The sequence below is a fragment of the Castor canadensis genome, chromosome 11, assembly GCF_047511655.1.
Source record: "Castor canadensis chromosome 11, mCasCan1.hap1v2, whole genome shotgun sequence".
NCBI lineage: Eukaryota > Metazoa > Chordata > Mammalia > Rodentia > Castoridae > Castor > Castor canadensis.
This window is the reverse complement of record NC_133396.1, coordinates 52,226,155-52,254,099: the sequence shown is the minus strand read 5'-3', so window position 1 is coordinate 52,254,099 and position 27,945 is coordinate 52,226,155. Positions and strand designations below refer to the sequence as shown.

Here is a 27,945-nt window from a genome sequence, read left to right as displayed (position 1 = left end):
TATCAGATTTTTATGCTATATCATTATCTTTAAGGTGCTGAAAATAGTTCTGATACAGAAAGTGCTCCTTCTCCTTCACCAGTTGAAGCTGTCAAGCCCAGTGAAGACAGCAATGAAAATGCTGCTTCTCGAGGAACCACTGAACCTGTGGCTGAGCTCGAGTCCACCACTGACCCTGCACCCAGTACATCTCCCTCCTCAGCAGTTGCAAGTACAAAACCAACTGAAAGTGAAAGTGTGGAGACCCAGGTGACTGACAGCATCAGTGCTGAGACAGCGGAGCCAATGGATGTAGACCATCAAGAGTGTGATGCTGAAGCTAGTTCTGTTCTTGATCCCCCAACCACTACCAAAGCAGATTCTGTGGATGTTGAAATGCGGGTGCCCGAAAACTCTGTGTCTAAAGGTGAAGGAGATACCAAAGAAAGAGACTTGGAGAGAGCAAGTGAGAAGATTGAGCCTAGAGATGAAGATTTGGTGGTAGCTCAGCAGATAAATCCCCAAAGGCCTGAGCCCCAGTCAGACAATGATTCCAGTGCCACTTGTAGTGCTGATGAAGATGTGGATGGAGAGCCTGAGAGACAGAGGTGAGACTCATTCCCATTCCTGCTTAGCTGGTTACTAGCAGAGTCAAAGAATAGTGCTGGCTGCAGAGATGACTCCTATACAAATAGTGACAAAGTATAGGTAGTCTGTGATTTTATTATTAAGCAATGGATGCCATTCATATGTTTCAATAATCAAAACCAGTTGAATGATTATTCTTAAAGTGCAACAGATTTTATATTTCTATATCTTGTCTTACTACATATATTCTGTGGTAGCAGATAAAAGGGATCTCAGCTAACATAGTTGTGAATAAAATCACAGGTGATTGTGGTGCCCAAAGATAGCAGCAGTGGGATATGGTGAAGGCGGAGGTGGAGGTGGAGGTGAGGGGCCTTGACTATAGCCGTGTGTTTCTCTATGCTGGCTTCACCTCACAGCAAAGTTGACCAGGCCCAGAGTTGTAGCTATAAGAAAACACTTCAAGGAGAAACTGTCAAGTGTCCTGAAAATACTGTAAAGAGCATAATTTAAGTTAATAATAATTGCATTGATAGTTTTATGAATTAAAATTTTAGATTGTTCATATTTATAATGTAGAATATAAGGTATAATATAAATTATAAGTATTTCTAGTTACTAAAAATAAATTAATGTGTTTGTCTTTAGGACTTTTGTAAGTTACAGTATAAAAGACATTTGATAGGAATAGGTACTGGTTTAATGTATTTAATATCCTGGTTTTTCCTTCTCCTTGAAAGGGGTAGAATCACCTAGAGTCATAGTAGATGTTGGATTGCTACAAATTCTAGAAGAAAAACAGTCTAACACATCATTTAATCAGAAACTCAGTCAAACCCTGTCCAGTTTTTTTTGCTTTTGGCCTTTAAAACTTTTTAGTAGAAAAAGGCATGAATAAGCCACTCACCAGAAACCAGATTCTATTCACAGTTCAGCTTTTATGAATAGTGTGTCCTGGCATTAAATACACATTTAGTCTATAACCAGTCTATTCTAAATTTCAATAATTTCTCAATTTCAGTAACTAAAGTAAATATACATGGATTCAAGCTGCATAGTTTTTAAAGAATTCTTTAATGATACGTCTCATCCAAAATATGTGTGTTTTGTGCCGTTCTTTTGGAAACTATATTTATGCAAGAAGGAAAAATTAGGATGGCAGGAACCTGTTTTGTTTTCATTAACAAAATGCATAGTACTTATATTTGCAAATAAAAATATATAATTTCTTTGGCAATAGACTAATGACTCATTTTAATTTCACCTTATAATTTTCCTGAGTTGTACAGTATTGAAAATTGCCATCCAGTCATCATTTCTAGGTTAAAAATTTATTTAACAAGTGAAACACAGATAAAGAAATTGCAAAACAAGAAAAAGAAAGTTTAACCTATAAAATCCTGAAAAACACAGATTTACTATTTTTTTAAAAATTCTTTTAGATAACTACCATTTTGAGTTGTGACCATATTCCCATGAAGATCAGGTATTGCTAATCACTGACAATCAGTGTATGGCAGAGAAACTTCAAAGAAAATCCATTATAACTTCCCATAAAGAGCTCTTGTGCAATAATTTTAAAGAATAAATAATATTAGAGAAACTTCTTTATGATATTAACAAATTACAGTGGTTTAACATAGATGTCTTTAGAAATGCACATAGACTTTCTTAGGCCCTTAGAAGTAATGGAAGAGCGATCATATTATGCAGACCATCATAGGCAAAGGGGAGGAATTTGGTTGTCACTATGAATGTGTGGGGAGACCACTGGAGGGAAGGAGGAGCCTGATAACAATAGGGCAGGAGATTGTCCTTCTGTAAGAGCAAGAGAAATAAACCTAGGCTTCCATCATTTCCATTGGAACTGCTCTCAATCCACAATTTAAAGTCTGGCTTCCTCCTTCACCTTTGAACCTCTCACCTGTGACTTCTGCTACACTTATTCCAGTCTTCCTCAATCAAAGGCTACAGTTTCTTGTTTCTTCAAATTCTAAGGCTCTTTCCTTTGCTTTAGAAAGGTGACCAGGTATGGCTTATGGAAAGCAACTCCCTGGAGACCAGGTTTCTATAATTCTCTAACATCACATCTCTATATAAATTCTATTGTACCAACTCTAGGACTTCTTACTCCTCTTGTGAGAAGTTAATGGCCACATTCTTAAAGGTCAACAGTTTTATTTCCTGGTTTCCGGGTGTCTGGCATCCTCTCTGTGGATCTTCCAGCACCTACAGGTCCCTGGACAACAGAGGCTGCAGTAGTGCCACCTGACCCTACTAAGCAGAGAGGAGAGAGAGATTAACATGACAGTCACCTTGGGTTCTGTTTTCCCCAGTAGTGGCGACTGAACTCTGGCTGTTTGTGTCACACCCCTAGTCATGACTATAGTCTTGAAAGTAAGAAATTCCTTGTATGGCTGGGGGTTGTGATTCAGTGATAAGAGAAAAATTTTAAAGGTTCACCTTTTCCTAGTGATTATGCCACCAATGAAAAATATGACCAAGCCTATAAAAACCTGACATTAATGTGTAATTTCCCTAAGTTTATACATGAGGTGTCCTAAACTCAAGTGTAGGTCCTGGAGTTGAATAAAGCAGATAGAATGTTAGATGGCTGTAAGGAACTGTGTGATCAGAGGAACATGTGCCCATGTGAAGCTGCTGTGTGAGAATGCTGGTTCAGCATTGTCAGTTCTTTCCATTTTTCATGAGAAGCCAGAAGTCTGGAATTTTTGGTAAAATTCTCCATTTAAAAATGGCATTGGCTTATAACCCTGTGATCCCAGCAAAACATCCTATAAATGTATAACAAGTTTTTAACCTACTTTGGTACGTTAGTGGTAAATTAAAATTGAATTTTTTTTTTTGTGGTACAAGAGTTTGAACTTAGGGTCTATACTTTGAGCCACACCATCCCTTTTTTGTGAAGAGTTGGTTTTTTTTTGGGATAGGGTCTCAAGAACAGGTTCCCCAGGCTGGCCTAGAATCACATCCTCCTGATCTCTGCCTCCTGATTAGCTAGGATTACAGGTGTGAGCCACTGGTGCCTGGCAAAAACTGAACATTTTTTAAAATGGTTTTTATTCAGACTGTTTTGTTGGTTTGATGTAGATAATTAAAAATTAGACAAATTTCAAATTATGTCAAAGTTAGGTTTTTGCATTTGGAGAATTTGTAGTATAGGCGCCTTTTTCTTGCTATCAAAATATTTTATTTTTTTGAAATGGTGCTAGGGATTGAACCTAGGGCCACATACAGACTAGGCAAGTACTCTACCACTGAGCTACACCTCAGTCCTTTTCATGTCTTACATGGGTTAATGTGATAGATTATATGTATGAATGTGCATATATTAACTTAGAAGGAATTATGGTGACTGTACTACTTTTAAATTGATTTTTATTAAATAAAATTGCATTCATTTATCATTTTTCCCCCAATTGTAGAATGTTTCCTATGGATGCAAAGCCTTCATTGTTAAACCCCACTGGATCGATACTAGTCTCATCCCCAATTAAACCAAATCCGTTGGATCTGCCACAGCTTCAGCATCGAGCTGCTGTTATCCCACCAATGGTGAGATTTTGTTGTGAGAAAATTAAAGTTAAAATACAGAAAACTTTATGGGCATATTTCTTCTCTTGAATTATGATCTTGATTATAATTTTTTTGTGGTGGGACTGGGGTTTAAACTCAGGGCCTTACACTTGCTTCTACCACCTGAGACTTGAGTATTTTGCCAGACCTTTTCATGATGATATTTTCAAAGTAAGAGTGGTGAACTGTGATCTTCCTGAGTAGGATTACAGGTGTAAGCCACTGGTGCCTGGCTTATTCTTGATCTTTTTAAAGAATTGTGATTAAAAAAACCAAAAAACAACACATAACATAAAATTAACCATCTTAGCCAATGTTAAGTGTACAGTTCAATAGTGCTAATTTACATTGTTAGGAAACAGATCTCCCAAACTTTTTCATCTTCTAAATCTGAAACACTGTACTAGTGAAATAAGTCCCCTTGCTTGGCCAACACCACCTCTGCCTAGCCACTGGTAACCAACATTCTGTTTTCTGTTTCTGTGAATTTGACTACTTTAGATATCAATGAATTATTTTTTTTAGCACATTTCTTTCCTTTTTTTTTCTATACTGTGGTTTGAACTCTGGGCTTCATACTTGCTAGGCAGGTATGCCACCAGCTGAGTCACTTTGCCTGCCCTTAATGCAGCATTTCTGATAGCAAATGTGTGGGGTTTTTCCTCACACCCACCAGTTTCCCAAGTTTCTAGACACCAAGGTATCGTATCCTACAGTTGAATTCAGTTTGTTTTGTTTTGTTTTTTTGAGTTACTGGGAATTGAACTCAGGGCCTCAAGCACATTTGTGCTTTACCACTTGAGCCACATCCCCAGTCCTTTGCTTTTAGTTTATTTTTTCTCTTTTCCCCAGGCCAGCCTCAGATCTTTATATTTCTACCTCTGCCTCTCAAGTCGCTGGGGTTACAGGCATCTGCCACCATGCCCAACTTCAATTAAGTTTTGACACTACCCTTATTTAGTGTCAGACGCCATAAGTGTAAGTGCTCAGTTTCTACTTCATCTGCCAGTTATTCAAATAGAGGGTCCTCAGGTTGCCCACTTCTGTCCAACTGGGTTGCAAGTTAGAGGATCCCCCAACCCTCCCTGTCAGGTTCAGTAACTTTCTGGAATATCTCACATAACTTAAGAAGGTACTTTATTATTGGTCTATTGTAAATGATGCAACTCAAGCAGACAAATGCATAGGTCAGGGTATGTGGGAAGGGGTGTGTAGCACTTCCATGTCCTCTCTGGGCATACTACCCACCTAGCACCTCCATGTGCAACCTTTAACAAACCTCCTGTTAATGGTTTTTATGGAGTCTTTGTATATATGCATGATTTTATATATATATGTATATATACTCATGATTAAATTATTGACCTTTATTGATGAGTGTGTGAACATATGGCTCCTCTCCCCTCCTCAAAGTTGTAGGGTAGGGTTGGCTGGGAGGAGCTGAAAGTTCCACCTTGGAACTCTTTTGGACCTCTAACAACCAGCAGTCATCCCATGGCATAAAAAAGATATTCTTCATTGCTCTGGAGAGTCCAAGAATCTTAGGAGCTGTGAGCCAGGAATCAGAGACAATGAACAAATATTCAACTATTGTTATTTCACATACTTCATATAAATAGAACCACACATTATTAATCTTTTTGTGACTGGCTTATTTCATTTATCACAATGTGTGCAAAGATTATGGGTGTCTCAGAGGAAACTTCAGATACCACATAGGAAATCATATTTTAATTGAACCAAAACAGTTCATTTTGGCTTTATAGAAAAAGGAGGAAACTTTATTTTTACATGCAAGACAAAGCACAAAAGCAAAAAAAACTATGTGTGTGCTTTGAGATCCCGTTTTTGGTAGGTTATAGAAGTCTTTAGATAGCAGATTCTAAAAACGATAGACTCTGGGGTTTCCTGTGGCTATTTGTTGTTTATGAGTATTTAGCCATGAACTATATTTGGGCTATTTAATATTGGATAAAACAACATAGGTTCTTTCCTTCATTAAGTGGGAGACAGAAAAAATAAATAGATTAAAAAAAAAAGCAAACCCATAATTGCCAGACAGGGCAAGTGCTGTGTACAATGAAAGAAATGAACAGTGTGCAATGAGAAGCAAAATGGAAAGGACTCACCATGTTTCACTGGATGGTTAGGGATGACCTGTTTGAACAATGATTAACAGAATCATGTTAATGAATTAGTTGTGGAAGGGAAGGAGCTTGATTAGTCAAGGATGATGGCCAGCTTTCTAGCTGAGGTGGCCAAGATCCATTTCTAAGATGGGGAGTACCAAACAAGAATTAAGTTTTAGGAAATGGAAAGTTCCACTTTGAATATAAGTTCTGGGCTGCTTAGATATTTGGGTATGATTGTAGAATTTGGAGGAAGTCTCTTGGAAATAGAAAGTTTCTGAGTCATTACCATATGGATGACATTTAAATCCACAGAAATAAATCTGATGGCCTGGTAAGAGACCAAGACCAGGGATGGAACCCAGAGCCAGGGCAGAAGGAATAAGAGACTTTGTCCATCAAAAGTTGGAATCAGATGCTTTTTAATTTCTGATTTTGAGTTCTCTCTCTTTCTGTCTCTTCTCTCTCTTCCCTTTTTATTTTTATTTTTTTTTGGCAGTACTGAGATTTGAACTCAGGCACTCTGCCACTTGAGCCACTCTGTCAGCCTTTTTTTGTGTTGGGTAGTTTTGAGATAGTCTCGCTTTTTGTCCATGCTGACTTTAAACCAATATCCTTCTAATCTCTGCCTCTCTAGTCACTAGGATGACAGAAGCTACTGGCTCCTGACTGATTTCTCTTACCACAGCTTTTTTCATATATGTTGTGTTCAGTTCTGAAAGTAACTGTGGAGTACTTTAAGCATTCTTCTTGATTAAAACATGGTAATACTGGCTCAGAGAATAATATGAAAGAAATAAGCATTACTTATGACAAGTGGTAATCACTGCTACATTGGCCATTAGCTCATTTAGATTTCGTCGTCTTCCTGTAGGTTTCCTGCACCCCATGTAGTATACCTATTGGAACTCCTGTGAGTGGCTATGCTCTCTACCAGCGACACATTAAGGCAATGCATGAGTCAGCACTCCTGGAGGAACAGCGGCAGAGGCAAGAACAGATAGATTTGGAATGTAGAAGTTCTACAAGTCCATGTGGCACTTCCAAGAGTCCAAACAGAGAGTGGGAAGGTAGGTAAATGGAGCGATCACTATCACCACACAGAACTTCTCTGATAGAAACAAAGCTAAACCCAACAGCAGTGTCCTTTGTTACCAGCATTTCAGTCAGTCTCTTAAATTTGTTCCTAACATATGTGATTCCTTAAATTGATCTCATTTACTCTATTGAATATTATTGACTACTAAAAGATAACATTAACATTTTTAATAGAATTCTAGATAATATGAAGTTTCTGAAGTCTTTATGCTGAAAGACTTTATAAAAAAAGCCATGCTTTATGGTTCATTCATATGAATTTTCAGAATGAGTGGAAACTGTTGTCCTGTCCTTGAAGCAGATCACCTAATGTTCCAGTTCTCTTCTCTGATATGACACAGAGACAGCTTTGTGTATTTATAGTGCCAGTCAGATCTTGGCTCAGTCTTCACCCTGCATTAGTCAGATGGTAGACCTGGGCAATCACTTAACTTTTCAGAGTTTTAGTTTTCTCAACTATAAAGTGAAAATAGAAATAAATACCTACCTTGTTGGGGTTGTAAAGTCAAGAGAATGAGCATTCAGTATTGTCATATAATACTTGGCTCAGCATTTATGTACAGTATATTATATGCTAATTAGCATATTAGCATGTGTACATACAGGTATGGAAGTACCTGTCATCATTGCTCTGTCACTTGTTATCCCTTATTAGTTCAGGTGATAGTTCAAGTTGGTTTTTTAGTTGGGGCATGATCCATTTTTTTTTTAAAACAAGGGGTGATTTCTAAATTTTAATAATTTCTGACATAGCAGAATTGATTGGCACATGCGCTCTGGTTGATAATTAACTTAGGGACTCTGTATGTGCTATAATAGCACAATATGCTTGGAATGGTAATTCAAAAGACTTATATGTAATACATTATACAGACAAGTAAGTGGCTGATTTCAGAATGCCATGCTGTGGAATTTAACTGATCCTGCTGACTCCTTGCCCAAATCACACCAGTGATGAGTTGTTAGTTACATAAGACACTGAACCTCTTATGGTAGAGTTTTGAATATATAATCATTAGTGAGCTTTTGGGTTTTTTTTTTTTTTGACAGTACTGGAGTTTGAACTGCTTGCTAGGCAGGTGCTATACTGCTTGAACCATATCTCTAGTCCTTTTTGCTCAGGTTATTTTTGAGAGATGATCTCACCTTTTGCCTGGGTTGGCCTGGATTATAATTCTCCTTTGTTGTTGTTACTGTTGTGGAGCTAGAGTTTGAACTCAGAGCTTCACACTTGCTTGAAGATTGCAGGGTCTCTACTTCTTGAGTCAAACCTTCAGTCCATTTTGCTTTTTTTTTTTTGGCAGCACTGGGGTTTGAACTCAGGGCCTCATGCTTGCTTAGCAAGTGCTCTTATACCTGCCACTCCACCAGCTGCTCTGGTAATTTTGGAGATGGGAGAATCTCATGAACTATTTCCCAGGGCTGACCTCAAATCTGATCATCCTGATACCAGCCTCCCAAGTAGTAGGCTGGAGCCACTGTCATACAATCCTCCCCTTTATGTTTCCCTGCATAACTGAAATGACAGGTGTGTGCCACCACTTCCAGCCTTTTCTGTTCAGAATGGCTCCCATGAACTTTTCTCCCTAGCTAATCTAGAACTGTAATCTCTGCCTCCCAAGTTGCTGGGATAACAGGTGTGAACCACTGTTGCCCAGTTTGTTAGTGCCATTTATTTATTTTTGTGGTACTGGGTTTGAACTCAGGGCCTCACACTTGCTAGGCAGGCACTCTATCACCTGAGCCATTCTGCCATCACTGTTTTTTTTTGGTGGATCTTTTTGAGATAGGGCCTCAAAAATATTTGCCTGGGCTGGCTTCCAACTGCAATCCTGATCTCTGCTTCCTGAGTAGATAGGATTACAGGTATGAGCGGAGGTAGAAATATCGATACTTTCTAGACTTTTACTGCACAACTTGTAGAGAATCCTTCCTCCCTAACTCTGAGGTTGACACAACAGATACTCTGCAGTTACATGTTGAAGGAATGGATTAAATTGAATGACATAACAAAGTATCTTTATCACTGGTTTTTTTCTTTTGTGGTTCTGGGAGATCTCAGTGGTACCATAATTCTTAATCATAATGCATTGATCTTTATTAAAACTAAACTATAATTATATTTTAGATTGATACAACATTAAGAATTTTATAGTTTGGTTCAAAATGACTCTACAAAGTGGGACGTTTGGTTACATTTTTCCAAAGGTTAACTTGTTTTGCCTAATCCACCTAGTATATTATTCATTCAGTAATTTAACAAGCATGTCTCTCCTTGAGGTTGTAACTATTCTGTATTTTGGTGTATAGGATAATCTTCCAAGTAACATTTTAAATATTTTCAGTTAAGTTGCTTATGTGTATACCACTGGACACAAATGCTTGATTTTTTTTTTTTTTTTTTTTTAGCTTGAAAAGGTAGCTCTTTTTGTTGTTTTCTGGGAGGGAGTTGGCACTGGGGTTTGAACTCAGGCTTTATGCTTGTTAGGCAGGCGTTCTACTGCTTGAGTCACATATTTCTAGCCCCAAAAGGTAGACTTTTATGTGTGTCAATTTATGTGTAAAACACCATAAAATGCTGATATAGTACACCTGAATTAGGACCATTTGTCTCACTTTCCTTGGCCTTGTTCACAAGGCATCGCATACTGCTCATCTACCTGCTTAATTACATTCACTGTCTCCTAGTGTGAACGGTGCAGTCATCAGTGCCCTTTCTTGCTTTCTTTGTCTTTAGAGAAGCTTTTTTAAACCTTAGAGAATTGTTTTCCCTTCCCACTAACATTTACATGACTTGAGCCCATTCTATTGATGACTTTCCATGAAGAAGCTCAAATTTACGCATGTGGAGATACTTAGAACTGAAGTTCTAATGCAAGTTTAACAATATCTAAAGACTTCATGCTTCTATATAACTGAATTTACTTTTGTGGGTTTTTTTGGTTTTTTTTTTTAACCTTGGTGGTGGTGTTTTGTTTTTAGGCTAGATCTTAGTAACTTTTCCTAGGCTGGTCTTGAACTTTCAGTCCTCCTGTCTTCGCCTCTTGAGTAGCTGAGATTACAGGCATGCACTATCACACTTGGCTATTTTTTTGTTTTGTATTGTTTTTCCATCTCTGGGTATATGCTAATTTAAATAGCTATAGTTACAATCATCTAAATTTCCACTGTTTTACTAAGAAAAAGCTAATATGACCAGTGAGTTTTTCTGCATAATTATAAACTTACTAGAAATAGGCTAGTCAGGCAAGTACAAGTTTAGGCCTTAAAAGGGAAAAGACAAATTGTTATTTACCCTGTAAGGTTACCTACCTAGAAAGTATAAAAGATTCAAGTGACAAATTATTAGAGCTGAAAGGAAAGTTCATTAAATTTCTTAGAAAAAGTTGTTATATAGAAATCCACATCCTTTCTCTGTATCTGTAGTATGAAGTGTTAGGTATATTTATACATTCATACATATGAAAGATTTTCCTAGCAACAGAATATAAAATAGCCTAGGAATAATTTTTAACAAATGTACAAACCTATACGACAGATTACAAAATTCAGTGTAATAAAATGTCAATTCTCCTGTATTTATTCATAAATTTAATACAAGCCAATTGAAAATTCCATTGTTTAGGGGAAGAAGTACTAAAAATGACTTTAAATCTTAATTTATAGGGAAGGAAAAACGGGTAAGACTAGGAAACAAAAAGTAATAAAATGAATGGGAATTTGTTTTGGCAGACATTAAAATGCCACACATCTTAGTGCTAAGAATTTCATATGAGTTTTACTGTGTGCCTTTTAAAAATTACTATGGTAACCTCATGCTGCATTGATGGTTCACACCTGTAATTCTAGCTAATTGGGAGGCTGAGATCCAGAGAATTGAGGTTTGAGGGCAGCCAAGCAAATAGTTCACAAGGCCCATCTCAAAAATAATCAAGAGTAAAATGGGCTGGAGGTATGACTCAAGAGTTAGAGCGCCTGCTTTGCAAGCACCAAGTCCTGATTCAAACTCCAGTCCACTACGAAAAAAATAAAACACACTAACTACAGTATGTCATTTTCATTTAGGAAAAAGAAAAAATTAACCAGATACAGTGATATACAACTATATTCTTACTATGTGGGGGGCAGAGGCCTGAGGATCTCCAAGTCCAGGCTAGCCTGAGCTACATAGCTAGACACTGACTCAAAAAAAAAGAGGAAAAACATTGTTTTTCAAGAGTGTTAATTTCTGTCATGTCTTTTAAATGTTCTTTCATTCCTTTTAAATGTTCACATTTTTTATGTCGAGAATAACTTAAGCATTAATATTCATTAGCACTATTGCGTTGTATTAACAGTTTTAACACTTGTGTTGAATTTTTGGGTTAACTTTACCTACATCTTTTGAAAAAGACTTCTTTCATTCCTTGTTTAGTTTTCTGAATATTAAGTAGTTACCATCAACAGGCTAATTATAAGAATTAAAATTCTGAGAACTGACCTCTAATTCAGGCCAGACTTAAATTCACAGAATCACTTGATAATCGGGTGTTTGCTTGTGATTTTATTGCAAGTTAAAACATATGATTTTTCTTAAAAGGAAAGAATTTTTGCCCTGTGAAGGGGAAAATTGCCATTAAATTTTTGAGAAGTCTGTTAGTTCATAGTGGTGTTGGATACATAGATTTAGATTTATAGGATTTTGTAGGCCTTCTGTGGGTGAATTTCCTCCCCCATCCGCCTTCCGGAGGACTTTTAGATCTTGTTAGTATATAAACAAATCTTCCCCTGGATGGTAGGGGCTTGGTCCTTTCACACTTACTATTTTAATTTGGGGTTCTTCCCTTATTTTGATAACTTTAACTTTCATAGGAAAATCAGTCGCCTATATGCCTTATGCTGAGGTCACACGTGCTCTAGAACAGGAAGCACAGATGCACAGTACCGCAGCAAGGTCAGCTTCACCGTGTAGTCTCTCTCCAAGAGAAGTCAGTAAAGCCGCTTCACAGCCTGATATGAGTGCAGCCTGCTATAGTGTCCCGCCAGGTAAATATCGCCCCTCTGCGCAGTGGCTGCCAGCCATCTAGCCACACATGTTCTACATGGGTGGTTTGATCTCATGAATGAAGTGCTCTTCCAAGGCATGTCCTTGCCGTCTCAAAATGACTTTTCTCGCCATTCCATTGTCATTTGTATTCAGTTCAAATTCACAGGGCCACTGAGAAATTTATGTTCATACATTTATATTATGACATTGACTGGCTTTTCTTTTAAGAATACATTCTCTTTGTAAAAATCTTGAGACATTTTTCCCTCAGCAATTCTGCTTTCAGCAATTCTACTTTGAAAGCCAAAATGAGTAAATATTTCTCAGGTTATGCCAGATGCACAGAGGATGTGTAACAGGTTTTCAGATACTCTGTGGAGTAATGCCAGCATTACTCAGCTCCTCCTCAGAAGCTCCCCTTTTCTCACTTGCACTGTTAAGATCTAAAGGGTCATGGAGATAGGAAAAATCACTAGATTGATGTTTGCCTCTGCTGAGCAGAAATAGTTTTAGTAATCCTGAAAGCTACAGTTTGAAAGAGTTGGATACATTAGCCTCACAAATACCATTCAAGACTTGAGTTTAGAGTTAAGTGGTAGAAAATTTCCAAGTACAGATGTTCATCCTTGGGTTCATCTCACATTTATAATTTGTGCTATAAAAGTTCAGGAATGATTGAGATAGATAACCTATGGCAAACAAGGAAATTGACTTTTTAAAATCATTTTTTCCTTTTAAAAGTCCTCCAACCTGCTCCACATCAAGTGATAACTAACCTCCCTGAAGGAGTTCGACTTCCAACAACTCGACCAACCAGGCCACCACCTCCTCTCATCCCATCCTCTAAAACCACAGTGGCATCAGAAAAACCATCTTTTATAATGGGAGGCTCCATCTCACAGGTAACTTCTGTTGAATATTGCTTGGTAAAACTTCCCTCCTCACAGTAACTTGTCAGCATACTAATAAATAATAATCTGAATATGGAACTTCCAGTGACAAGGACCAGAAAATGTATCAGTTGCTATACTTCATGCCACACCCAGGAATTTTGAATGACTTTTGTACCAGATTGAGTGATCATGACATACCAGCTGGTTTGAGTTACCAAAACCACATAATCGTTTAGTGTGATATAAATTAAAATGGAATTCATCTTCATGTAATAAGATATTTGGTGACTATTTTAAAGACTCTAAATATTGTAAATGGTTGGTAATATAGGAAAGCCCTAGTTTATTCTGACTCTGGCCACTAAATCTCTTTTCTGATACATTATTTTTATTTTTTTTAACTGAAATACAGTCCAATCTTAATGTTTCAGTCAGTTTTGACAGGGTATAGTAGTCATACCCTGTCAGGTTCTCAAACATGACCATCACTTCAGAAAGTTTTCTCCTATTCCTGCCTAAGCAGTTTTTCCTCCCATGGCCTAATGCAACCACTGCTCTACTTTCTGTCTTCAGAGATTTGCCTTGCCTTTTATGTAATCAGTAGCTGAAAAGTACTCCATTGTGTGAACATACCAGTTTGTTTATCCATTCACCTATTGAGAGAAACCTGAGCTGTTTGTAAGTTTTGACTCTGATAAATAAAGATGTTATGAACATTGTTGTACTAAGTTCTTTGTGAACATATGTTTTCATTTCTCTTGTATAATACCTGGGAGTGGAATTTCTAGAGTGGTCCTACAATTTTACCCACCAGCAGCAGTATATGAGACCAAGACTTCTGGTCTTAACTATTGCTCTGTTGACTGTTGTCTTTTTTAATTTAGGCATACTTAGTAGGTGTGTAGTAGTATTTCATTGTGGTTGTATTTTGCATTGCCCTAACAACAAATTACACTGAGTACTTTCCCATGTGCTCTGTGAAGTGACTGCTAGTTGAGCATCTGTAATCTGAATATCTGAAATCCTTCAAAATCCAAAACTTTGAGCACCAACATGTTGTCAAAGAAGAAAATCCCACACCTTACCTCAGGTGACAGATTATAGTCAAATTGCAGTTGCACTAAAAATATTGTATAAAGTTATCTTTAGGCTATGTGTGTATGAAACATAAATGAATTTGATGTCTACATTGAGTCCACATCTCCAAAATATCTTATTATATATATGTAAACATTCTAAAATTTGTAGAAATCCCAAATCTGAAACACTTCAGGTCCCAAGCATTTTGTACAAGGGGCATTTAACCTATATTTAAGTTGGTTTATCCATTTTTATTGGGTCTTCTTGTTAATAGATTTTAAAAGTTTGTAATATATTATGGTTGAAAGTTTTAGTAGGTTGAAACCTACTAGAGAGTAGGTTTGCATATTACATCTTTTTCCCCTATTTGTGACTTGTCTTTATTTTATGACTGGTGTGTTTGGGGAGTAGAAGTTTTAATTTTTGATGTACTCTATATAATTTTTTCTCCATGATTAATTACATTTTGCTGAGAAATCTTTGCCTGCTCCAAGGTTATGAAATACTATTATTATCCTGTGTTTCTTTATGCAAGCTTTATTGTGTTATCTTTTATATTCAGGGTTGTGATTAGTCTCAAAGTGATTTTTGTGTGCATCGAGATGTCAAAATCTGGTTTTTTTTCCTCATTTGGATTTCCAGTTCCAGTAACATTGTTAAAAAGTTTTCTTTCTCCTTTTTGATTGCTTTAGTGCCTTTCTTAAAAACATTTTGACTATTACGTTTCGATCTGTTTATGGATTGGCATGCTTGTCTGTTTTTTCTCATCACCATAGTCTTGCTTGCTATAGCTTTATAATGTAAGTTTTAGTGTAGGTCCTGTAGGGTTTTTTTTGTTTGTTTGTTTTAAATCAAGGTTGTTTTGACTGTTCAGCATCTTTTGCTTTGCTTTCTTTTCTTTTTCTTTCTTTTTTTTTTTTCTTTTTTTGTGGTACTGGGGATTGGAACCAAGGGCCTTGTGCATGCTAGATAAACACTTAACCATTAGCTACATCCCCAGTCCCCATCTTTTGCTTTTCCATATAATTATATAATGAGTTTTTCAGTTTCTTTTTAAAAATACCTTCTATAGGTCTGAAATATGAGCAGATTTTTGTGATTTTCACTTTAGTGGTGTTGTGCATATTTTTTTATTTTTATGTTAATGTATTTTATGATTGGAGGGTGGTTGGCAGTCCAAGGGTTTTGAAATCAGGGTCACGTGCTTGCTTGGTAGGCACTCTACCACTTGAACCTTGCCCCCAGTTCTTTTTGCTTTAGTTATTTGTGGGATAGCATCTCACATTTATACCCACACCTACCTGGACCCTCCCATTTACACTTCTCTCATAGCTAGGATGACAGGTGCATACCACCACACCCAATATTTATGGGTTGAGATGGGAGGGTCTGACTATTTGCCCCCACTGGTCTTGAACTGAGATTCTCCTGTTCTCCACCTCCCACATAGCTAGGATTTACAGGCATTAGCCACCATGCCCAGACATAGCACTATGTTTTTATAAATGATAGTGTTTTTTAGTTTCATTTTCCAGTTCTTGGCTAGTACAGTCATACCTGGAAATATGTAGGTTTGGTTCCAGAGCACTGTAACAAAGCACATACAGCAATCACAGAATTTTTTTGTTTTCCATTGCATATAAAAGTTATGTTTATGCTGTACTGTAGTCTATTAATTGTATAATAGCATTATATCTAAGAAAGCAGTATACATATCTTAATTAAAACCCAGCCTAGGGAGAAATGAACCAAGCCTTGTATGCACATATGAATAATAAAAGAAAAATGAAAAAAAAAAAAAAACCCAGCCTAGCGTTGAGCTAGGTTGACACACACCTGTAATCCTAGTTCCTGGGAGGCTGAGGTAGGAGGATTGTTAGTTCAAGGGCAGCCTGGGCTTCATAGCAAGACCCTGTCTCAGAAAACAAAAACAAGAAAATACACTTTATCACTAAAAAATACCAACCATCACCTGAGCTGTTAGAAAAATAGCACTGGCAGACTTGTTCAACTCAGGATTACAATAAACCTTCAATTTTTAAAAAACACTGTGAACCAAATAAAGTGAAAAATACAGTAAGATATGCTTGTATATAGATGTACAACAGATTTTTGTATCTTGATTTTGTCCCCTGTGACATTTACTTAGTGGTTTTCTTGTGGGTTTGTTTTATTTCTTCCTTTCCAGTCTTTATGCGATTGATTGATTGATTGATTGATTGTTGGGTTGCACTGTCCAGGAGAAAATCTTTAGTGCAGTATTGAATAGAAGTAGTGAACATGAGGGTACATTTCTTGTTGCTGATCATAGGGAAAAGGCATTCAGTATTTTACTCTTGTATAATGTTAACGATAGGTGTTTCATAAATGCCTTTCATCAGCTTAACATTATTTCTTAGGTTTTTTTGTTTTAATTTGTTTTGGTGATAACTGGGGATTGAACCTAGGCCTTGTACTTTCTAGGCAATTTCTATTTGATTCATGACCCCAGCCTGTTTGGTTTTTAGGGCTTTCTTTGGTTTTTTGGTGGTACTGTAGTTTGAACTCAGGACCACACACTTGCTAGGCCCTACCACTTAAGAAATACTCACAGATCTTGTGGGGCTTTTTTGTTTTGTTTTGTTTTTTTCCTGTTGTTGTTTTGAGAACATTTCACTATATAGTGCTGATCTTCAACTCATGGTCCTTCTGCCTCCACCTCTTGAGTTCTGGGATTACTACAGGTGTGTAACCACTATGCCCAGCCTGTTTTTACACTTCTCAATTCCAGAGCTTCTGTTTTGTTCTTTTCTTTTTTTTCTTTAAGAATTCAGTTAAATATGTATTGAACAAATGCAGAATGAATGAACTAAGGGGTTTGAATCTGAAGGTACAAATAAAAAACTTCAAATATTCAGAAGGCTGTCACACACATAAAGAATGAAAGATGTGTTCAGCATGTCTTCAAAAGGCAGTACTTAAACCAAGGGATAAAAATAAGCAACCAACAGGCTAGAGGAGAATTGTACAAAGTGTTACCACTTATTGTAATAGCTTAATGCATTCCTTGCTTCACTTTTCTCTTCTTCTGAAAGGCACATTAGAGCTCACTACTTCTCATGATCTTCTTAAATAGCGTTTCATCACAGGCCTTCTATTGCCAGCAAGGGATGCAATCATACCACTGGAAAAATCTAATGGTAGCAAGCCTGTTTACTCAGGAACCGGCCTATTTCTTCCTCAGCTATGTTTCCATATTCTACCTTAATGATTCTTTGGAGGTGAGGAAAAAAGAAGCACATTCTCAAAAGGGTGAATCACAATACTGGCAGTTAAGGTATGGTCCCTAGTTCGGTAGTCCTCACCCAAGTGCATCAATTAGTAATGTGGATAGGGATGTGTGTTAGGCAGGGAGAATACAGCTAACACCTCTGTTCCATGTGAAGTAGAATAGCTTATTGTATGAATTACTTGGAAATATTAACTATCTTCATAATACTCATTGACTCCAACCAAATTGCTAAATGGCAGAAAATGAGAACTGCTTCAACAGTTATTCAGCATGATATTTAAGGACAAAATACATATACCATATTGTATATTATACATGTATTTTATCATATATTCAATAGGAATGCTGAGGTGCTCACTCCATCCAGTAAATTGAAAATAAAACTACATTTCTGTATTTGTCAGTATACAGGATTCTGAAGGTGGATCTTGAACTCAGAATGATATATCAGTTTTCAAGGAAAGCCACATAATTGGTCAGCCTGGGCAACTCCTATTCATTGGGGATTGGTGGAAGTAGGGCAGGCTCTAATAAGATGATAAACCCATTGAAGGAAACATTGGCCCTACAAATGGCTTCCTGGGCAGAACCATTCTTGTCATGGAGTCAGCTTGCCATCCTTGTTCCAATGTACCTTTCATGGCCTCTTCTGTAGGAAGTCCGCCAAAGGCTACAAAATCATCCATAATTATTGAGGTGTATGCCTGAGAGAACAGGGTGAAGTTGCATCTCCTTGTTACATTTCTAAGTTCTTTCATGAGTGGCTGCACCATTGCTGGATGTTAATGGTTGAATAGATCCCAGGGACATTTATCTGCCAGATTTTTTGTCCTACTGACCAAATTCCCCCAAGTTCAGAATTTGTAAATTTTTATAGCAGGCAGGATCCTTTTCCAAAGAAATCTTGTATTATTCATGTCATTATGGAGCAAATATAAAGCTAAAAGCTGACTGTACACTGGGGTATAGCAAGTCCTCCAGGGCCTTGGGGTCCTGGTTCTTGCACTGATCCAGCAGCGTTTTGAAAATGAAGGCGCTTTCCCTCATCACTGCCACTGGCATCTTCATGGCCAGTCTCACCACTACGCTGACTGAACCCCAGATTCCTATTTTGTTCTTTTTATGACTTCTTTCTTTTTGTTGATACTCTGTATTTTGTTAGACATTATTCTCACCCTTTCCTTTAATTCTTTAGGTGTGGTTCCCTTTACTTCTTTGTCTAGTAAGTTCAAAGTGCAATGATAGCTGTATTCACTGCTTTATTTTGTATGTATGGCTCACTTTCTTGGTTCTTTGTATATCTTAAAATGTCAAAAACTAGACTTTTTTGGGGGATGGAACTAGGGTTTGAACTCAAGGCTTGACATTTGCAAAGCAGGTGCTCTGTGCTTGAACCAAACCTCCAGCACCAAAACTGGACATTTTTACATAATGTAATGTGCATGATGTGGCAACTCTGGAAATCTGATACAACCACCACCTACGGCTGCTTGTTTCAGTTGATTTTTGCTGTTGGTATTTGCTTAGTGTCTTTTTCTGATCTAATCCATAAAATTGGTGGTGTTTTTCTTGTGTGGCCACTGAAGTCTCTGCTTGGTTAGCTTAATGGTGGTTAAATATTTAACAGGGATTTCCTTAAATGTCTAAGACCTGTAACTGTCCCAGTCTTTGCTGATTGGCTGTCTGTGTTGCCACATGCCTTCAGCCCTCCATCAGCCACTGACAGCTCTGCTTCAGTCTTCACTTCTGCTTTGCAGAGCCTTATGGTCAGCCAGAGGTGTGAGTTTTTCATGACTTTCCTCAGGCACATGAATGGCCTTGCACACACACATAGCTTTCTAGGTTCTCAAGACTGTCAGAGCTTTTTCAAACACTTTACACTTTGGGAATGTCTCATTTTTTCTTTTAAGCATTTTGGTTTGGTCTTTTTTTGGTTCCAACTTGTTTTATCTATTATCTCAAACAGAAGAAAAGTTTATCAGTTGCTCTGTTTTTGACAAGCCTACCCCTTCTTCACTCCAGTCTGGCCAAATAAAGATAGCTTTGCAAATGGACTTTTCCAAAGAACCTCCTGAGAAGAGAAGTAGTGAAAGTTGTCGCAGAATAAGGCTTCGAAGAGCTCCATTATTATCCTTTCCTTTCGGGTAGCTTCCAGGCTACTGGTTTACACCATGACTGTAAGCTGTTCATTTTTAAGACTTCCAGAAAGCTTGAGGGAGAGAGAGAAAGTAAAGTTGAAATGTACAAAGCTCACCAGTCTTACCTATTTCTCTTGAATAATTGCTCCTAGATCTCTGCAAATTTGGTTAATTTCCAGAGTTCTTTAAAGATTAATGTTTAAAATTTTTGCTGGTTTTCATGTTGCTTTTATGGAGTAGAGTTTTTGGAAGTTCCTGTTACTCTACCATTATTGCTGACATTCTCTGTAGCATTTTAAGTACACTGTTCAGAGCTTTATGTAACTTATTAATTGTAAAAGTTTGCATGTAGTTTATGGTAATGTCAGAAGGAACATCTCACTTAAATTTTTTAAGTAGTGAGTGCTGAAAATTTACCTGCTTTACCAATACTATTCTTAATTTTGGGTGGCCAGGGTGTAAAACTTTTTAAACAGAAGTGTGAACATTGACTTTACAACTGACCTTCAGCAAAGACAATGTTCAGTTTTTTTAAATTATTTTTTAGGGAACACCTGGCACTTACTTGACATCTCATAATCAGGCTTCTTATACTCAAGAAACAGCTAAGCCCTCAGTGGGGTCTATCTCTCTTGGACTGCCACGGCAGCAGGAATCTACCAAATCAGGTCAGTGACTTAGTGCCGTCATAATGCATCTGCATCTGTAGCATTATAGCTAGTATTTCAGTACTTAATCTCTTTGTATTTCTCTTGCTTTTATCCATAGCTACTTTGCCTTATATCAAGCAGGAAGAATTTTCTCCCCGAAGCCAAAACTCACAGCCTGAGGGTTTATTAGTCAGGGCCCAACATGAAGGTGTGGTCAGAGGTAAAGTTGTATGCAATTTGATGGATATAATATGCTTTTGCCCAGTAAACTTACTGAAGTAAGTCATCAATACAGTAAATGCTGAATTGTAAGTGGTAGACTTTGAATTCTAAGGTTAGGTGTTCTTTCCATGTAAAAATTTTACAACATTGAAATTTGAGGACGTAGCTTAATGGTAGAGTGCTTGTTTATCATGCATGCACAAGGTTTTGGGTTCCATCCCCAACACCAAGAAACCCTGAAGTTCCATATGTCATCAGCCCTTCTTAATCATTACAATATTATTTTAGACATGGACTTCAATAAAACAAAAAAAATTGTTCACTGCTTTTTTTTTCCTCCCTTCATTCTTCCACCAAGTAGGGAATATAGCCGGGAAAGGGGGGGGGGAGCCACAAAGGTGAGCAGTGTAATCTGCTAATGGTTTTTGGTTTTTATTCAGGTACCACAGGAGCCATCCAAGAAGGAAGTATAACTCGGGGAACTCCAACCAGCAAAATTTCAGTGGAGAGCATACCATCCCTACGGGGCTCTATCACTCAGGTTAGAAGTCTCCAGAGCTTTTGCTATTCTAGCAATACAGTAGTGCTGTAGTTAAGTTGTTCACTGTTCTGGTTATGTTCTGGGTTATGGAATAGGGTCTCAGTGATAATAAATCCCAGATCTACCAATCATCTGTAGAAAAACATTAATTTTAGCCACAAACTGTGTTATCTATACTGTGGTTCACTGGAAAAAGTCAGTTATTTGCATAGTTTCAGAAGAAACATGCTACAGTTTATATAGCTCTCCACTGTCTTTGTCACAAAGCTTTTGACCATATGCTCAGTTTAAGTAGAAATTGAGAAGAAAATGATTAAGCATTATTTGCTTGCTTTTCCCCCATGAAAAGGTAATATGTAAGCTATCTTGTTAGAATCTAATGCTGAACAGGGATTGCAGATGATTATGACAAAAGGTCAAATATCTTTTCCCAGTTTGGGGCTAAATAATTTGCCAATTTTGATTAATGAAAGGCCTTTCTTTTCCTTACTTATATGTAATTTTTTACTTGAATATAAAACAGTACATAACTTTTTTATTACGTAAACATGGAAAACGGAAAAGCTCTATTTTGCAAAATCCTTAAAAACAGATACTCTTCTTTTTGCACATTGACACATATTTTTGCAATATTGCCTGTTTTTGTCTTGTTCCTGTTCCCTAGGACAGTGGTTCTCAAAGTGTGGGCTCCATATCAGTAGCATCAACATCACCTGGGAAGTTGTTAGACATTCTCAGGCCTTGCCCTAGATTTAGTGAAATCAAACCTTAGGGGTGGGTCAGCAATCTGTTTTTCTGAGCCTTCCATCAGTTCTGATCAGTCCTTGAAAACTAAGTGTGGTATATGCACCAAAGCATCAGTATCACTTATGACCTTGCTCGAGTAATGCAGAAATGCAGTGCTCACTCCAGACCTTATGAATTAGAATCACTATTTTAACAAGATTCTCAAGTGATTCTTCCCGGAGACATGGCTTGTATGACATACATGATCTAGAAAGTTACATACTAGCTCTTCAATTCTCTTCTTACATATTTGGCCAAAGAATGCATTCCATTCTCAGAGCAATTTACACTTTAATAGGGATAGAAATAAAATAAATGGGGCCTAGCTGTATTATTTCTCTTCATACTTTTTATCACTTCAGTATCCAAACTTTGAGTAGAAGATAGTAAGAACTGGTTTAAATGAGGCTAAGTTTTATCTGTTTATTTTTAAATCTGTCCATTTGACATGAACATTTCTAGAATGGGTGTTAAGGATTTCCAGATGTGTTTCCTACTGAGTTCACTTTACGATTAAATGAGTTAAATGTATTGGTCTTGTCATTCTTCCTGCTTAAGCATGTGATTTCAGACCATGCTCACTAGAGCTTTAGGGGTCCTCAGCATTTATTGGAGATCCTGCGTGAGTGAGTGGGTAGGTCTAGGCCTCTACTTTTCAACCCAAGTTGCTCACTTCTGCAAAGCGTTCTACATAAAAGGTTCCATAAACAGTTTCCCTTGAAGGAAGGGCTTGCTGCTTAAAGTAAGGGTATAAAGACCTGCACCCACTGACAACCTAGAATACTAATGATGAAAATTCAGATGATGTGACCTAAACCAAATCATTATCACAAAAAAAAGGCACCTGATATTTTTTGATGTCCAAAGGCCCAATCCAGCAGACAATTTGATATTTGCAAGTTCTTTTTTCCTCTTATCACCATATGGAAGTTGTAGTACTCTAAATTTAAAATGTAATTTATTCTTATTTTTATTAGAAATTTTATAAAAATTTTTTATTACATTTGCACAATTTTAGGCCTAAGCCATACGTCTTTTCTAAGAATTAAGTTGCTCAGTAGACATTAGGCTTCAAGGTGGGGAACAAAGCTGATTCACCTCTTATACCTATCATTTTTAAGAGGATTTCTGTGACTAGGTTCAAGGATGAAGGTATAGCATTTCTTTGTGTTTATGAAAATTTAATGTCTGGTTCCTTCTCATGTGCTGCGCTTTCTTTAAAGATATGGATAGTTCTAACTCTCAGAGTGGTAGGTTAAATTTTCTGAGTATCTTGTGCCTTCTCTAAGCTTGAATGACTCTTCGGGTGCTTGTGTTTGATTTGATGGCAGGGGACCCCAGCTCTCCCCCAGGCTGGTATACCAACTGATGCTTTGGTGAAGGGATCCATTTCCAGGATGCCCATTGAAGAGAGTAGTCCTGAGAAAGGCAGAGAGGAAGCTGCATCCAAAGGCCATGTTATTTATGAAGGCAAAAGTGGACATATCTTATCATATGATAGTAAGTATTGTGTATATTCACTGATGCTTATCTTCATATGTGTAACTGGAGACATCAATTCTGTCTTTCTTAGATCTTATTGTAGGTAGGAAAAGTGTCTTAGTTTAGCTTTAATGGAATTACTTTTATTTTAATGGGATTCCTATTTTATGAATTAGGGAGTAGATAATTTGATAATCATGGAATGAAAATTGAATTTAAATTCTCCTTAATACAATTTTTTGTTTTGGTGGTACTGGGATTTGAACACATGGCTACAGTAGAATAGGCAGGCACTCTACTGCTTGAGCCACACTTCCAGTCCTCCTCAGTAAAACTTTTAATGTCTGTCTATGTATGTAAACTTTCTTTAGATGCATTCTCAAGTTACATTTTCCCTGTAATAGTGTTTTATGAGAATGACTCAAATGTGATATGTTAGCCAAGAGACTAACTGAGCTTAAGTTCTCACTTGCCACCATCTTTGTGACTTAGGAGTATTCATTTGCTATGCTTTATCTTTCTTTTCAATAGACTTTTTTTTGGAGGGAGGATGGTACTCTGGTTTGAACTCAGGGCATTGTGCTTGCCAGGCAGGTCCTCAGCCACTTAAACCATACCCCCAGCCCTATCTTTCTCTCAAAACACAAAGAAATAAAGTATGTCCAGTAGTAACTGATGCTGCAAAATGCATGGTAGCCTTCTTCCTTCCTCCTTTCTTGTTTTAGCACCTAACCTATTTCGATTATCATTTTATTTCTGGGGCAAAGAAATTAAATGGACATTGCTCATTCCAAAAATCTAAACATCTTTCTGATGTGCCCCTTTTCTTTAGACATTCATCAAATCACTAAGTTATTTCTGTTCAATTTCGTGAAGTCTTTTAGAAGCCATCTAATTCTGTAGTCTTTCCTGCCACCATCATCTTTTGTGTGCACAACTCAGTGCTTTATATCATGTTGCTTCCTCCTTGACTCTCATTGCCTTGAAGATAACTGCAAGCCCTCTCCCTTGGCTCCATCACCCCTCCGTGTTCTGCTTCTTGCTTACACCATCAGATTGTTTGCTTCTCACTTTTATACTCTGCCTCCCTGCATTCCCCGCCCTGCATTCTCCCAAACTCCACCCTCCATGTCACCCCCATCCCCACCCTGCGCCTTACACACACTCTCACAACACTGAAGTTCTTGTACCATACTCTTGTCCTGAGGTCTTCTGCTCACCATCCCTTCTGCCTAGTTTTCCTCCCTTTACCTTTGACTTACTCATCCTTCAGTTCTCAGCTTATACATTATTTCTTCTAGGCAGTCTTTCCTGATTCTGGAAGTGTCAGGCTTCCCTCCCAACATTATCATAAAATATTTACTTCTTTCATAATACTTATCACAGTGGACAGTAAGGGCCTATTAATTTGTCTGCATTTGCCACTGTTAAGTGAGTTTCATGAGGGAGGCGCTTAATTCATTAACGTTTTCTGCAAGTCTAGCTTATGCCTGGCACACAGGCATAGTATATTAAAAAAAATATCAAAATGAATGAAAGCATTTTCATGTATGTCATCTACACAGATACAAATTATAGGCTAGAATAAGTTATTTTTATAAGAGACTAAAATTAAGATGACTTATTTACTGTACGTTGTAGGCCTTGGGCTCTGTATAATTCTTGTTTCTGTATTCTGCAGATATTAAGAATGTCCGAGAAGGGACCAGGAGTCCAAGAACAGCTCATGAAATCAGTTTAAAACGAAGCTATGAATCAGTGGAAGGAAATATGAAGCAAGGAATGTCAATGAGGGACTCTCCTGTGTCAGCACCATTAGAGGGTAGAGTGTTATTTCCAAAATGTCACTTAGATTCAATTTTTATAATAAGTTTGTATTGTTGCATTAAATTGTGTTCAATCTCTGTTGTTTCTACCTGCAATTTATAGTAATATAATTTAAATTTTATGTTATCAAATCTATATAAATCAGGTGGCACTTGACATTGAGGGAAGTAAAAATTGAATGTAATTAATCATAACAGGTAATTATTAAAATGCTCTTATTTAAATGCTTATGTCACTTGTTTCTGTTCCAGTGAGTTTAAGAATGTAAAATTTATTTTGAAAACTTTTTTCAATTGCAAGGCAGATAAAGAGCAAAGACATGAATTTGAAGTGTAGCTTCATCCTTTCCTAGTGGATTTCTCTGTGCTTGTTTCTTTCTCTAGAAATTAGAGATTGTACTCACCATTGTGTGAGGATTAGAGACTTTTGTCCAACCTGGTGCTAATCATGTGATATGCATTCAGTAAATGATCTCTATGGTTTAGTTTAGTTTTGTTAATGACTTACCTTCTTGAAATCTTAGCCTGTTTCAACTAATTTTAATGAAGGTGAAATAACCAAAAGCAAGCTAAATCCTATGCAATTTTCTAAGAATTGGATTTTCTCTATTTAAAAAAAAACAAAAACCCTCATTTACCTTTTCTTTAGGGTAAATATGTATGGTTAGTTCCAGACTTTGATTCATGTTTATCAGCAATATAATGTAAAACTTTTAAATTATAAATAGAGGTTATTTATAATTCTTTCATTGAGATTTGCTTGTTTAATTTATTTTCTCTATTTTTTGTGATATCTGTACTTCACATTTTCCCAGGTATATTTCAAAGTTAAGCAGTGATTCCCAGTCTTACATGTTCTTTACCCTTGATAAAGAGGTGTTGAGATTTTAGATTTAGCTTTGAAGGTATATTTCTTCTGTTTTTTGGGTTTTTTTTTTTCTTCTCGGTACTGGGGATTGAACCCAGGGCTTCCAAACATGTTAGGCAACTGCTCTACCACTTGAGCCATGCCCCAGCCCTTTCCTTCTGTTTTGACCTATAATTTGGTGTTTTTCAGGGCCATATTGTATTTAGGAAAATGTTTACAAAGAACTATGTGATGTCATTGGAAATTTCTGATTTTTATTTTTTTCCCATCTTGTTTTTCTGGATCGTTTACAAATTAAAATGGGACATCCTTTCCTCCATTGAACTTTTTTCAAAAATATATACTCGTAGGATGCTGTTTAGTACATGTGAATGGACGTGTACATTTTGTTTAATAGTTGCATTTCTTTCTTGTTTTGAAAGGGCTGATATGCCGAGCATTACCCAGAGGAAGCCCTCATTCTGACCTCAAAGAAAGAACTGTGCTCTCTGGCTCCATAATGCAGGGTAAACTTTCTGCTGATTTTTTTTTTACTTATAACTGCCTCACTGATAAAGTAATTTGACATCAATTTTACAGAATACGACAGAATATGAAACCTGTCTTTCAATGTATTTTCCCTTTTGAAATATTTAATATTAAATCTTGATTATAACTCGTCGATCTCTGAACTATGTAGTTTATCAGAAGATGATAGTTGCATAATCTTTTAACATTGAGATATTGTTACTGTGTAACATCCATTCTGTGATTGTATATATCTTGAACAACCCCAGTCATCCCATGACTGATACTTGAGAACCTATTACAAATAGAGTTGATTATAAACTGCAAGGCATTTTTTAAATTATAGCAAAATATCATATCAAAATTTACTATTTTAACCTTGTATGTATGTATGTATGTATTTATTGTCATTGGGGTTTATACTCAGAACCTGCACTTGATAGGCAGGCACTCTGTCACTTGAACCATGCCCCCAGTCAGTTTTGCTTTAGTTATTTCTGGGATGGGTCTCACATTTATGCCCAAGTCTGTCTTGAGTGAGATACCCCTATTTACGCCTCCCACATAGCCAGTAATGACAGGCAGATGGCAACATGCCTGACTGTTTTAATCGTTTTTAATCATACCGTTCATGGCATTGTTTTGCAACCATCGGTATTAGTTTAGTAAGTATGTTCCTGAATTCTTTTTAAAGGCACACCAAGAGCAACACCTGAAAGCTTTGAAGATGGCCTTAAATATCCTAAACAGATTAAAAGAGAAAGTCCTCCCATCCGAGCATTTGAAGGTGCCATTACCAAAGGAAAACCATATGATGGCATCACCACCATCAAAGAAATGGGCCGTTCCATCCATGAAATCCCACGGCAAGATATTTTAACTCAGGAAAGCCGAAAAACTCCAGAAGTGGTACAGAACACAAGGCCAATAATTGAAGGTTCCATTTCCCAGGTAACTAGATCGTGACTCTTCTGTCAATAGTTCTACTTCAGATCGACATTTATGAAACATTTTTCAAAAGTATGATTTAACAGTTCAAAGCAATTCTTATGTCATACCTTTTGGAAGTAAGTGACAATGTTTACGTACTTTTCACCATGGGTTTTTCTTGTGTCCCTAGTGAGGCTTGAGTAATGTGGGAAAGTGTTGGTTCATTGGTTGGGATTGTGATGTCCACAGAGACCGTAAATGTCACCACAGCAAACTAACTTCCATGGGCCAGACATAGACCCAAGATAGAACAATATCCAAATGGCTTGGCTAC

The 27,945-nt window shown here is 37.1% G+C and overlaps 1 protein-coding gene and 1 pseudogene across 22 annotated transcripts in view; one reads left to right on the top strand and one right to left on the bottom strand.

The window, feature by feature from the left end:
- Positions 1-27,945, top strand: part of Ncor1 (nuclear receptor corepressor 1) — a 156,657-nt gene that overhangs the window by 99,825 nt on the left and 28,887 nt on the right. For 12 of the 22 annotated variants that reach the window (XM_074046740.1, XM_074046739.1, XM_074046736.1 and 9 more), the window contains 12 exons: positions 35-587; positions 4,014-4,143; positions 7,168-7,363; positions 12,243-12,416; positions 13,159-13,319; positions 20,347-20,467; positions 20,568-20,669; positions 21,112-21,212; positions 23,330-23,498; positions 25,162-25,302; positions 26,597-26,680; positions 27,376-27,632. In XM_074046740.1, the coding sequence (XP_073902841.1) occupies positions 35-587; positions 4,014-4,143; positions 7,168-7,363; positions 12,243-12,416; positions 13,159-13,319; positions 20,347-20,467; positions 20,568-20,669; positions 21,112-21,212; positions 23,330-23,498; positions 25,162-25,302; positions 26,597-26,680; positions 27,376-27,632 (2,189 nt within the window). The remainder of the gene's footprint in view (positions 1-34; positions 588-4,013; positions 4,144-7,167; positions 7,364-12,242; positions 12,417-13,158; positions 13,320-20,346; positions 20,468-20,567; positions 20,670-21,111; positions 21,213-23,329; positions 23,499-25,161; positions 25,303-26,596; positions 26,681-27,375; positions 27,633-27,945) is intronic. The other 10 variants (XM_074046750.1, XM_074046746.1, XM_074046745.1 and 7 more) reach the window with 3 other exon arrangements.
- Positions 18,109-18,827, bottom strand: LOC109692531 (COP9 signalosome complex subunit 8 pseudogene; annotated as a pseudogene).